Source organism: Eubalaena glacialis, chromosome 2, assembly GCF_028564815.1.
Source record: "Eubalaena glacialis isolate mEubGla1 chromosome 2, mEubGla1.1.hap2.+ XY, whole genome shotgun sequence".
In the NCBI taxonomy this organism is placed as follows: domain Eukaryota; kingdom Metazoa; phylum Chordata; class Mammalia; order Artiodactyla; family Balaenidae; genus Eubalaena; species Eubalaena glacialis.
This window is the reverse complement of record NC_083717.1, coordinates 133,101,657-133,115,570: the sequence shown is the minus strand read 5'-3', so window position 1 is coordinate 133,115,570 and position 13,914 is coordinate 133,101,657. Positions and strand designations below refer to the sequence as shown.

At 39.6% G+C, this 13,914-nt stretch overlaps 1 protein-coding gene across 1 annotated transcript in view; it reads left to right on the top strand.

The window, feature by feature from the left end:
• The window catches only part of SLC25A21 (solute carrier family 25 member 21), a 520,353-nt gene that overhangs the window by 449,743 nt on the left and 56,696 nt on the right, over positions 1-13,914 (top strand). Inside the window, exon 5 of the mRNA XM_061182462.1 lies at positions 13,814-13,873. Within this exon, the coding sequence (XP_061038445.1) occupies positions 13,814-13,873 (60 nt within the window). The remainder of the gene's footprint in view (positions 1-13,813; positions 13,874-13,914) is intronic.

Genomic DNA, 13,914 nt, shown 5'->3' with positions numbered 1-13,914 from the left:
CATTTTATGAACAGAGCACACTAAGACATTATATTTCTTTGTGTATGATTCTCATATAGCGCATTTATTAGGTGTGCTAACTTCATTTTCCCCTCTGGTCTCCTCTGTTAAAATTCTCTATTCTGGTTTTCACAAAATCATTACTTCTACTACACTGATTTCCATTCTTTTTTTTTTTTTTGACATCTTTATTGGAGTATAATTGCTTTACAATGGTGTGTTAGTTTCTGCTGTATAACAAAGTGAATCAGCTATACATATACATATATCCCCATATCCCCTCCCTCTTGCGTCTCCCTCCCTCCCACCCTCCCCATCCCACCCCTCTAGGTGGTCACCGAGCTGATCTCCCTGTGCTATGCGGCTTCTGCATAATCATGTAACTATGGACGCTTATGTACTACCTGCTGGTTCATTATCTGGATAAGAACATGGAGATCTAGCAGGATCTCCGGGGAGAAAGAACTAAATCTGATCGCACTTTTATAAGTTCTTTCGGACAAAAGTCCTGATCCCAGTGGCTCTGACGGGCATTGCCCCTCCCCCCACACTACTGCCATCACCAAATATGGCTTTGTCTTTCCATAATAAGGATAACATAAACTTAGACTGAAAGACTTCCTTTCCAGCTAATGACATAAAGCTTTTTTCACATACATTACTCAATTTGTATTCCCAACATTCCTGAAAGGTAAGAAAAACAGCTTATATACTTATATCAGTTAATTAAGAGGGTGACTGCGTTAAAAATTATGATTTAAAAAACCCCAACATATATACACAGACACCAAACTTTTACATCCTGTGAAAATGGTGATTTAATAGGATTTAATTCAGGTCTAGAATTCAGAAAGCAAAGCTTTAAAACATGCTTTCTCTGTAAATTCATCCTCTTCATTGCGATAGTTTTTGTGATTTTATATTATTACTTCAATACAAATTTCATTATAAGGATCTGAATCAAAAAAAAAAAAAAAAAAAAAGAAAAGGATCTGAATCGCAATAGAGAATCTGGAAAAAGTTCACCAAAGTACACAAGAGGGCTGAATTGAATTATGAAATGGCTTCACTTGATAAAAGATTGCCCAAGTAAACAAACAGAGCATAGTTCCTGTTCAAAAGGAAAGTCACTTTGTCTCCATGGAATAATATATTCATTTGTTCAGAGTTTTACGTGTATAAATAAAGTAAACTATAATTAGTTTTTCATGGAATATTTTTGCTTAATACTGTGTGTTGGAGACAATTTAAACGTTAAGACGATTAAGGTTTATCAATGTTGAACAGTCTTTTACGGAAGAAAAAAGACTTGAGCTTTACAAAACTGAATTAGTCTCTACTTAAAAAAAGCAATGCTCCCTGCCAGAACAATGGTTAACAGATGAACTTTTGGGCAACTGGATATGGTGTATGTGTCCCAGACATCTTGTTTCAAGTAGATTTTACCTTAAAATTATTGAGACATATGGTAAGTACGTTGGCTTTTTAAGTATAACTTCGAGTTTAGTGTATCTTTGCCAGATGGATAGTACTAGTTTTTCAACACAATTTATGAAAACACTCATTTTATAGATACTTTATCTTAGGATTTGTGAGGAAAATGATCATCTGATTGCAACAGTTTCATACATCATAAACTGCTTCATTGTATGTCATCAAAGTTTACTTTGAAAAAATATTCAGAGACCATAGATATATACACACACACACATACAAATATATGCTCTCTGAATATTATGTGTGTGTGTGTGTATAGAAACAGACAATGTCTAGAAACAGATAATGTTGTTTTTTCTGTACTTTATTCTTTGAAATGAGATTCATCATTAAAATAATAAGATTCATTGATGCTAAATAAATGAAACTTCCCCTTTCACAAATGAAGACAGAATTAGTATTGTAGTTAGCAAAAGGAAATGAAGACCTCAGAAAGAGACCAGCTGTTCACTCAGGGATGGCAGGAACAATGTGCCAGGTTCCAGGATCTAGTCTTGAGCTTCACAGGTTCAGAAACACCATTATTCCATGGTCAGATTCTCAAGGACTGCTTAATGCTAACCAAACTTATGAAAGATTATATTGATATACTGTGAAGTCTATTTGTTCACCACTGTATTTCCAGCCAAGATGAAGTCACAGGGACCAGATTTACTCTCCTGCCTGAAACAGCAAGAACAGAAAATGAACAACATATATGAAACCACAATTTTTAAGACACTGGACATAAGACAAGGAGGGAGCGTCATACCTGAGATGGAAAGCAAATGAGATGAGCCCTATGGATTGCCCCAGCTCACTGGCTTGAGAGAGTTTCCAGGGACACACAGGAGAAATCCAGTTGACTCCCTCAACCAGTGGACTCCCTGGGTTGAGAAGGAGCTGAGAGGCCGGGGAGGGCAAGGCACCTAGAGTTCGCAGGCCATAGCACCAGAGAAGGAGAGAGCTGCGCAGAGAGAGACACCGAAGGTCTGCAGAGGGACGCCTCAAGTATTCAGCTGACCTGAGCACATATGAGGAAACTAGCAAGGCCTGGAAACAGCCATCCGAAGGATTCGAGGGATCAGTGCTGGGCAGTCATGCGGGGCTGGGAACAGTGTCTGCTCCCACCAGCCAAACTGGGAGGCCTCAAAATGCACAGGGTGGAAGAGACCTTCAAGATGGCGGAAGAGTAAGACGCAGAGATCACCTTCCTCCCCGCAAATACATCAGAAATACATCTACATGTGGAACAACTCTTACATAACACCTACTGAACGCTGGCAGAAGACCTCAGACTTCCCAAAAGGCAAGAAACTCCCCACGTACCTGGGTAGGGCAAAAGAAAAAAGAAAAAACACAGACAAAAGATTAGAGACAGGACCTGCACCTCGGGGAGGGAGCTGTGAAGGAGGAAAGGTTTCCACACACTAGGAAGCCCCTTCGCGGGCGGAGACTGCAGGTGGAGGAGGGGGGAAGTTTCGGAGCCACGGAGGAGAGCGCAGCAACAGGGGTGCGGAGGGCAAAGCAGAGATTCCTGCACGGAGGATCGGTGCCAACCAGCACTCACCAGCCCGAGAGGCTTGTCTGCTCACCCGCCGGGGCGGGCGGGGGCTGGGAGCTGAGGCTCAGGCTTCGGAGGTCGGATCCCAGGGAGAGAACTGGGGTTGGCTGCGTGAACACGTCCTGAAGGGGGCTAGTGCGCCACGGCTAGCCGGGAGGGAGTCTGGGAAAAATCTAGAGTTGCCTAAGAGGCAAGAGACCATTGTTTCAGGGTGCGCGAGGAGAGGGGATTCAGAACAGGGCCTAAACGAGCTACAGAGATGGGCGCGGGCTGTGGCTATCAGCGCGGACACCAGAGACGGGCATGAGATGCTAAGGCTGCTGCTGCAGCCACCAAGAAGCCTGTGTGTAAGCACAGGTCACTATCCACACCTCCCCTCCCGGGAGCCTGTGCAGCCCGCCACTGCCAGGGTCCCGTGATCCAGGGACAACTTCCCGGGGAGAACGCATGGCACGCCTCAGGCTGGTGCAACGTCATGCCGGCCTCTGCCTCCTCAGGCTCGCCGCGCATTCCGTACGCCTCCCTCCCCCCCGGCCTGAGTGAGCCAGATCCCCCGAAGCAGCTGCTACTTAACCCCATCCTGTCTGGGCAGGAACAGACGCCCTCAGGCGACCTACACGCAGAGGTGGAGCCAATCCAAAGCTGAACCCCAGGAGCTGTGCAAATAAAGAAGAGAAAGGGAAATCTCTCCGTGCAGCCTCAGGAGCAGCGGATTAAATCTCCACAATCAACTTGATGTACCCTGCATATCTGGAATACCTGAATAGACAACGAATCATCCCAAAATTGAGGCAGTGGACTTTGGGAGCAACAATATATATGTTTTCTTCCTTTTTGTCTTTTTGTGAGTGTGCATGTGTATGCTTCGTTGTGTGGTTTTGTGTTTATAGCTTTGCTTTTACCATTTGTCCTAGGGTTCTGTCTGTACGTGGTTTTTTTTTTTTTTTGGTATAGTTTTTAGTGCTTGTTATCATTGGTGGATTTGTTTTTTGGTTTGGTTGCTCTCTTCTTTCTTTCTTTTCTTATTGCTTTTTAATTTTTTTATTTTTAATAATTATTTTTTATTTTAATGACTTTATTTTATTTTTTCTTTCTTTCTTTCTTTTTTTCTCCCTTTTCTTCTGAGCTGTGTGGCTGACAGGGTCTTGGTGCTCCAGCCGGGTGTAAGGTCTGTGCCTCTGAGATGGGGGAGCCGAGTTCAGGACATTGGTTCACCAGAGACCACCCGGCTCCATGTAATATCAAACAGCAAAAGCTCTCCCAGAGATCTCCATCTCAACGCTAAGACCCAGCTCCACTCAACGACCAGCAAGCTACAGTGCAGGACACCCTATGCCAAACAACTAGCAACACAGGAACACAACCCCACCCATTAGCAGAGAGGCAGCCTAAAATAACAATAAGGTCACAGACATCCCAAAACACATCACTGGACACAGTCCTGCCCAGCAAAAAGACGAGATCCAGACTCATCCACCAGAACACAGGCACTAGTCCCCGCCACCAGAAAGCCTACACAACCCACTGAACCAACCTTAGCCACTGGGGGCAGACACGAAAACAACGGGAACTACAAACGTGCAGCCTGTGAAAAGGAGACCCCAAACACAGTAAGATAAGCAAAATGAGAAGACATAGAGACACACAGCAGATGAAGGAGCAAGGTAAAAACCCACCAGACCAAACAAACGAAGAGGAAATAGGCAGTCCACCTGAAAAAGAATTCAGAATAATGATAGGAAAGATGATCCAAAATCTTGGAAATAGAATGGAGAAAGTACAAGAAACGTTTACCAAGGACCTAGAAGAACTAAAGAGCAAACAAACAATGATGAACAACACAATAAATGAAATTAAAAATTCTCTAGAAGGAATCAATAGCAGAATAACTGAGGCAGAAGAAAGGGTCAGTGACCTGGAAGATAAAATAGTGGAAATAATTACCACAGAGCAGAATAAAGAAAAAAGAATGAAAACAATTGAGGATAGTCTCAGAGACCTCTGGGACAACATTAAATGCAACAACATTCAAATTATAGGGGTCCCAGAAGAGGAAGAGAAAAAGAAAGGGACTGAGAAAATATTTGAAGAGATTATAGTTGAAAACTTCCCTAATATGGGAAAGGAAATAGTTAATCAAGTCCAGGAAGCACAGAGAGTCCCATACAGGATAAATCCAAGGAGAAACATGCCAAGACACATATTAATCAAACTATCAAAAATTAAATACAAAGGAAAAATATTAAAAGCAGCAAGGGAAAAACAACAAATAACATACAAGGGAATCCCCATAAGGTTAACAGCTGATCTTTCAGCAGAAACTCTGCAAGCCAGAAGGGAGTGGCAGGACATGTTTAAAGTGATGAAAGGGAAAAACCTACAACCAAGATTACTCTACCCAGCAAGGATCTCATTCAGATTCGACGGAGAAATTAAAACCTTTACAGACAAGCAGAAGCTAAGAAATTCAGCACCACCAAACCAGCTTTACAACAAATGCTAAAGTAACTTCTCTCTGCAGGAAACACAAGTGAAGGAAAAGACCTACAATAGCAAACCGAAAACCCAAAATAGCAAACCCAAAACCCAAAAGCAAACCCCAAAATTAAGAAAATGGTAATAGGAACATACATATTGATAATTACCTTAAATGTAAATGGATTAAATGCTCCAACCAAAAGACATAGAGTGGCTGAATGGATACAAAAACAAGACCCGTACATATGCTGTCTACAAGGGACCCACTTCAGACCTAGGGACACATACAGACTGAGAGTGAGGGGATGGAAAAAGATATTCCATGCAAATGGAAATCAAAAGAAAGCTGGAGTAGCAATTCTCATATCAGACAAAAGAGACTTTAAAATAAAGACTATTACAAGAGACAAAGAAGGACACTACATAATGATCAAGGGGTCAATCCAAGAAGAAGATATAACAATTGTAAATATTTATACACCCAACATAGGAACACCTCAATATATAAGGCAAATGTTAACAGCCATAAAAGGGGAAATCGACAGTAATACAATCATAGTAGGGGACTTTAACACCCCACTTTCACCAATGGACAGATCATCCAAAATGAAAATAAATAAGGAAACACAAGCTTTGAATGATACATTAAACAAGATGGACTTAATTGATATTTATAGGACATTCCATCCAAAAACAACAGAATACACTTTCTTCTCAAGTGCTCATGGAACAGTCTCCAGGATAGATCATATCTTGGGTCATAAATTAAGCCTTGATAAATATCAGAAAATTGAAATTGTATCAAGTATCTTTTCTGACCACAACACTATGAGACTAGATTTCAATTACAGGAAAAAATGTGTAAAAAATACAAACACATGGAGACTAAACAATACACTACTTTACAACCAAGAGATCACTGAAGAAATCAAAGAGGAAATCAAAAAATACCTAGAAACAAATGACAATGAAAACACGACAACCCAAAACCTATGGGATGCAGCAAAAGCAGTTCTAAGAGGGAAGTTTATAGCAATACAATCCTACCTCAAGAAACAAGAAACATCTCAGATAAACAACCTAACGTTACACCTAAAGCAATTAAAGAAAGAAGAACAAAGACCCCAAAGTTAGCAGAAGGAAAGAAATCATAAAGATCAGATCAGAAATAAATGAAAAAGAAATGAAGGAAACAATAACAAAGATCAGTAAAACTAAAAGCTGGTTCTTTGAGAAGATAATCACAATTGATAAACCATTAGCAAGACTCATCAAGAAAAAAACGGAGAAGACTCAAATCAGTAGAATTAGAAACGAAAAAGGAGAAGTAACAACTGATACTGCAGAAATACAGAGGATCATGAGAGATTACTACAAGCAACTATATGCCAATAAAATGGACAACCTGGAAGAAATGGACACATTCTTAGAAAAGCACAACCTTCCGAGACTGAACCAGGAAGAAATAGAAAATATAAACAGACCAATCACAAGCACTGAAATTGAGACTCTGATTAAAAATCTTCCAACAAACAAAAGCCCAGGACCAGATGGCCTCACAGGCGAATTCTATCAAACATTTAGAGAAGAGCTAACACCTATCCTTCTCAAACTCTTCCAAAATATAGCAGAGGAGGGAACACTCCCAAACTCATTCTACGAGGCCACCATCACCCTGATACCAAAACCAGACAAAGATGTCACAAAGAAAGAAAACTACAGGCCAATATCACTGATGAACATAGATGCGAAAATCCTCAACAAAATACTAGCAAACAGAATCCAACAGCACATTAAAAGGATCACATACCACGATCAAGTGGGGTTTATTCCAGGAATGCAAGGATTCTTCAATATATGCAAATCAATCAATGTGATACACCATATTAACAAATTGAAGAATAAAAACCATATGATCATCTCAATAGATGCAGAAAAAGCTTTCGACAAAATTCAACACCCATTTATGATAAAAACCCTCCAGAAAGTAGGCATAGAGGGAACTTACCTCAACATAATAAAGGCCATATATGAAAAAGCCACAGCCAACATCATTCTCAGTGGTGAAAAACTGAAACCATTTCCACTAAGGTCAGGAAGAAGACAAGGTTGTTCACGCTCACCACTATTATTCAACCTAGTTTTGGAAGTTTTAACCACAGCAATCAGAGAAGAAAAAGAAATAAAAGGAATCCAAATCAGAAAAGAAGAAGTAAAGCTGTCACTGTTTGCAGATGACATGATACTATACATAGAGAATCCTAAAGGTGCTACCAGAAAACTACCAGAGCTAATCAATAAATTTGGTAAAGTAGCAGGATACAAAATTAATGCACAGAGATCTCTTGCATTCCTATACACTAATGATGAAAAATCTGAAAAAGAAATTAAGGAAACACTCCCAGTCACCATTGCAAGAAAAAGAATAAAATATATAGGAATAAACCTACCTAAGGAGACAAAAGACCTGCATGCAGAAAACTATGACACTGATGAAAGAAATTAAAGATGATACAAACAGATGGAGAAATATACCATGTTCTTGGATTGGAAGAATTAACATTGTGCAAATGACTGTACTACCCAAAGCAATCTACAGATTCAATGCAATCCCTATCAAACTACCAATGGCATTTTTCACAGAACTAGAACAAAAAATTTCACAATTTCTATGGAAACACAAAAGATCCCGAATAGCCAAAGCAATCTTGAGAAAGAAAAACGGAGCTGGAGGAATCAGGCTCCCTGACTTCAGACTATACTACAAAGCTACAGTAATCAAGACAGTATGGTACTGGCCCAAAAACAGAAATATAGATCAATGGAACAGGATAGAAAGCCCAGAGATAAACCCACACACATATGGTCACCTTACTTTTGATAAAGGAGGCAAGAATATACAATGGAGAAAAGACAGCCTCTTCAATAAGTGATGCTGGGAAAACTGGACCGCTACATGTAAAAGAATGAAATTAGAACACTCCCTAACACCATACACAAAAATAAACTCAAAATGGATTAAAGACCTAAATGTAAGGCTAGACAGTATAAAACTCTTAGAGGAAAACGTAGGCAGGACTCTCTATGACATAAATCACAGCAAGATCCTTTTTGACCCACCTCCTATAGAAATGGAAATAAAAACAAAAATAAATAAATGGGACCTAAGGAAACTTAAAAGCTTTTGCACAACAAAGGAAACCATAAACAAGACTAAAAGACAACCCTCAGAATCGGAGAAAATATTTGCAAATGAAGCAACTGACAAAGGATTAATCTCCAAAATATACAAGCAGCTCATGCAGCTCAATATCAAAAAAACAAACAACCCAATCCAAAAATGGTCAGAAGACCTAAATACACATTTCTCCAAAGAAGATATACAGATTGCCAACAAATACATGAAAGAATGCTCAACATCATTAATCATTAGAGAAATGCAAATCAAAACTACAATGAGGTATCACCTCACACCAGTCAGAATGGCCGTCATCAAAAAATCTGCAAACAATAAATACTGGAGAGGGTGTGGAGAAAAGGGAACCCTCTTGCACTGTTGGTGGGAATGTAAACTGATACAGCCATTATGGGGAACAGTATGGAGGTTCCTTAAAAAACTAAAAATAGAACTACCATATGACCCAACAATCCCACTACTGGGCATATACCCTGAGAAAAGCATAATTCAAAAAGAGTCATGTACCACAATGTTCATTGCAGCTCTATTTACAATAACTCTATTTACAATAGGACATGGAAGCAACCTAAGTGTCCATCAGCAGATGAATGGATAAAGAAGATGTGGCACATATATACAATGGAATATTACTCAGCCATAAAAAGAAACGAAATTGAGTTATTTGTAGTGAGATGGATGGACCTGGAGTCTGTCATACAGAGTGAAGTAAGTCAGAAAGAGAAAAACAAATACCGTATGCTAATACATATATATGGAATCTCAAAAAAAAAAAAAAAAAGGTTATGAAGAACCTAGGCGCAGGACAGGGATAAAGACTCAGACGTAGAGAGTGGACTTGAGGACACAGGGAAGGGGAAGGGAAAGCTGGGATGAAGTGAGAGAATGGCATGGACTTATATATACTACCAAATGTAAACTAGATAGCTAGTGGGAAGCAGCCACATAGCACAGGGAGATCAGCTAAGTGCTTTGTGACCACCTATAGGGGTGGGATAGGAAGGGTGGGAAGGAGACGCAAGAGGAAGGGGATATGGAGATATATGTATACGTATAGCTGATTCACTTTGTTATAAAGCAGAAACTAACACACCATTGTAAAGCAATTATACTCCAATAAAGATGTTTAAAAAAAAAATTGTAATGCAAAAAAAAAAAAAAAAATGCACAGGATATTGAGAGGGGTACCCAGAAGGGGTTTGCCTCTGTATGGGGGAATAGTTAGCCCTAGTCTGAGCAATGCTCAGGTCCCACTTGTTAAAAGTAAGACCCAAATGGATCAAACTGTTTCCACGTAATTTAACTGCCTCCCAGAATAGACGATCTGGGAGGTCAGCTTAGTGATCAGACTGCTTAGTGAGCGTGGATGAAACAAAGGGGAAAGTTCCGTCCGGAGGGTTGGGTCGCCCAGGCAAACTGTACCCACCTCTCCTGCCGAAGCACAACTTGACACTTCTCCAGGGACCACATGGCCTGTCCCCGAGGTCCAGCCCCTCTTCCTGGGATAAATCCAACCAGACTACCAATTTCAAGGTTCCACTTTATAGGTTATATATAGCATATTAATTTGGATTCAATATTTTATATTCAAGGTTCCCAAAGCCTTGACTGACTACAAATGTTTTCAAAACTCTTTAGTCACACATTTGCATGACTCTGGGTAGGTAACATTATTACACGTTGACCCTCCTAATTTCATCCTTAGAGTATAACCTCATGTCTTATGTGATAGGGTACCTTTATCACATCTCTGCACTAACTAATGTTGTGGATGAGAAATATTAAGAAATATCATGAAGGCAGTGAAAGAGTAGTGCTGTATAGAAAGGAATTAAAGTAACAACTAATCTACTAGTTCTTAAGAATATAGTTGTAGTATAATGTCTTCTAAGCTTTGCACATGGGAGGCATCCGGTAAATATTTGTTGAATGAATGAATATTTTTATTTAATATTGGTTTCAAACTATAATGACATTATGTTATTTACTATTATTGCAAATCCTTTTTAAAAGATTTTAATATTTCCTTTCTTGAGATACTGTTTTATTTTATATTCAGTAAATTAGACTTTGGTTGCAAAGGTAGAAATTAAAACAAGATTTTTTATTTTTAGTTTGAAGCACTATTTGCTTATTAGAATATGTAATATATATTGTTCACTACTTTTCTTTAATATTTATTTATTTATTTGGTTGCGCTGGGTGTTAGTTGCAGCAGGCGGGCTCCTTAGTTGCACCTCACGGGCTCCTCAGTTGTGGCACGTGAACTCCTAGTTGTGGCATGCGTGTGGGATCTAGCTCCCGGACCAGGGATCAAACCCAGGCCCCCTGCATTGGGAGCGCGGAGTCTTATGCACTGCGCCACCAGGGGAGTCCCTGTTCATTACTTTTGAATTTAATACATTAGCAACTTATCTCTGATCTGTGAGGCTTCTTTATTCCCAGGAACCTGAATCACTTCATCCTAGCCATTCACCAGAATCTTCCAGCCAGACTGCTGATGAGTACCAACCAGGTGGTGGTAGTTTTTTTTAAACAGTTTTAGAGATGAGGAAATGAAAAGCCTAGAATTGCCCCAAAGTGTAGACTTGGAATTGCCTGTGAGAATTGCTTAGAGTGACAGGTCAAGTCTATGTCCCCACACTTCTCCTCTGAGATCTCAGTTTGTTCCTTAATTCTTTGTCATGGCAGAAAGTCAGAAGGAAAAAAAAATGCATCCTCACACTGGAAGGGAACAAGGTAGTGAGGCATTCTGTGAGGTCCATCATCTCCCAGAACTTTCCCGAACTCACATAGACCCCTTAGAGCAGTGTTTCCAAAGTATGGGTCATGACCTGTGGGTCCTTAAATCAATTTGATGGGTCACTAGATGTAGTGGTTCACCAGAAAATTTTTTGATGAAATAGAGTAGAAACAGAATGCATTACACATAGTGAAGATCTAAACATTGTTTTACAGCAATGTTTTGTTTCAGTTATGAACATGAGTGTGTACTACATGTGCATGTGCACCTGTGCTGGGTAAATAGATTATGGTAAATAGTAGATTGTGGTCAGAAAAGTTTGAAATCTTCTGCCTTAAGGGACTCAGCTTCCAGGGTCAGGGAAGGCAAGAAGACCTCAGCAGAAAGAAAACTCTAGCACAGAGAACCTCTTCCCAAACCACTAAAAATCATGGCTCAGCAGTGAGCAGTACAGTGTAGTGGTTAAGAGCATACCCAGGCTTTGGAGTTAGACTTAGGGAGAAATCTCAATCCTTCCATTCACTAGCTGCAGGACAGGTATCTACAAGTGGGAATCATGGTTGTACTCTAACCTGTTACCTGGTGATGTTGTATGGATTAAATGCGGTAGCACATCCAAAGGCCTTAGGATGTTTCCTAGACCACAGCAGGCTCTTATGAATGATACATGTAAATAAGGGATCTATGGTTCCTTTAGTAACCAAAGTGAAGAAAGGAAATGGAAACTGAGATTTTCTGAAAGTCTCCTATGTGCCAGGCATGTCAAGAAATCTTACTCAAGTTCTCTTATTTAAGGACTACTCTAGAAGTTTTGTGTTCTTGAGTGTTAGAAAGGTCAAGCTATGCTTCCATAGCTGAGTCAGGATTCAAACCTAAGACTGCTTGTGTCAAATTCCACGCAGGGTGATTATCAAAGAATAGTTACCATGATGACCATGAAAAGGAGGAAAAAATAAATTATTTTTTAAACCCAAGATCGTAACCCTTTTCCTTTTAATCGTTTCTAGTGCATCTCTCATCAAACCTGTTGTGGCTCCTGGTGGTATTATTTGAACACTAGGATAGTTTCAGGGTTATCACCATCCACTGGAATGTTAGACCAAGAAGGCAGGGGTTTCTCTTTGTTTACTGTTGCATCCCCAGTGCGTAGAACCAAGGAATATTTGTTGAATGAGTGAATGAATGAATTCCTGTTCTACAGAAATCTACATCCATAGTTGATCTAAAGGAACATAGCACAAAAATAGTTCCTGAGTCTTCAAGAGAATCAATCTATCTGGTGATGCAATGACTCTGGAACTGCCCAAAGACTCATGAGAGCCATGTTTACATGGAACTACCTCTTTCTAACAACAGAATATTATTTGGCTCTCAAGTCTATATTTATTTCTTGCCCCATAGTACTGGGTTATAAAGTAATAGAGTAGAAGACATATAAGACCATAAAATACCCAGGCCATTTCTGAGGTCTTGAGAATCAGACCCCAGCAGGACCTAAGAGTGTGTTTTATCAGTGTTGTTGGTAGCTACCTAACAGTACCCCAGGAGCAAACCATCATGTTCAAGCAGATCGTTGTCCAAAATGTATAATATAGAGAGGAGAAAACTTTATTTGGAACATATTATACAAAGTGATTGATTAGATTTGCCTCCATAGAAATCCATTTACAGAGAAAATTATATTAAACATCATCTACTGAAGGAACCAACAAAATCTTCATCATCATCAGATTTTTAAGGGAGGAATAAGCAGCTCTCTTTCTTCACTGAGGTTGAGGACAGTCTTACTTTCAGGCAGGGAATGGACTAGATGTCCTTGTTGGGTCCTTCCCTAGTTTATCATGGCATCTCCATCATCATTGAGTGTTTAGAAATCCCATGGAACAGTAGAGATACACAGCAGTATAAATGCGAGTTAAAGCTGAGAAGTGGATGTCTTTTACAAGGGTTAGAAAATTGGGCATTCACTGGGAAAGCAGGCCATAGAGAAAACATAGGAGACCAAAGATTTCAGGTCTCTATGCCTATAATTTTGAATCACTGCCATAAAAAAGGAGTCTATTGATGTCTGGGGAAACTGAAAATGGTCATGGTAAATGGAAGCTGTATGGTTCATTTACTGCTATAAAGGATTCCATCAGCTCTTCTGTAGGTTATTATAGCTGCATTTGAAAATGTGAATGTTCAAGTAAGATTCAATAGCAACTACCCAAGACTGGATTAAAAACTGTGTTTGATGGTTTATCATTTTTTAGAATGCTGGTGAATATAATGATTTACTGAAGAAATTTGAGTCAATTGAAAGGTTTGTTGCAAGAAATTGTTATAAATCTCTGGGTTTGGTTTTGTTTCACAGTTTTTCACCTTTGAGCAGTACAAGAAATTGCTAGGATATGTGTCACTGTCACCAGCATTGGTAAGTGAGAGTATTTATTATACTTAAGTGTGTGTGTTATT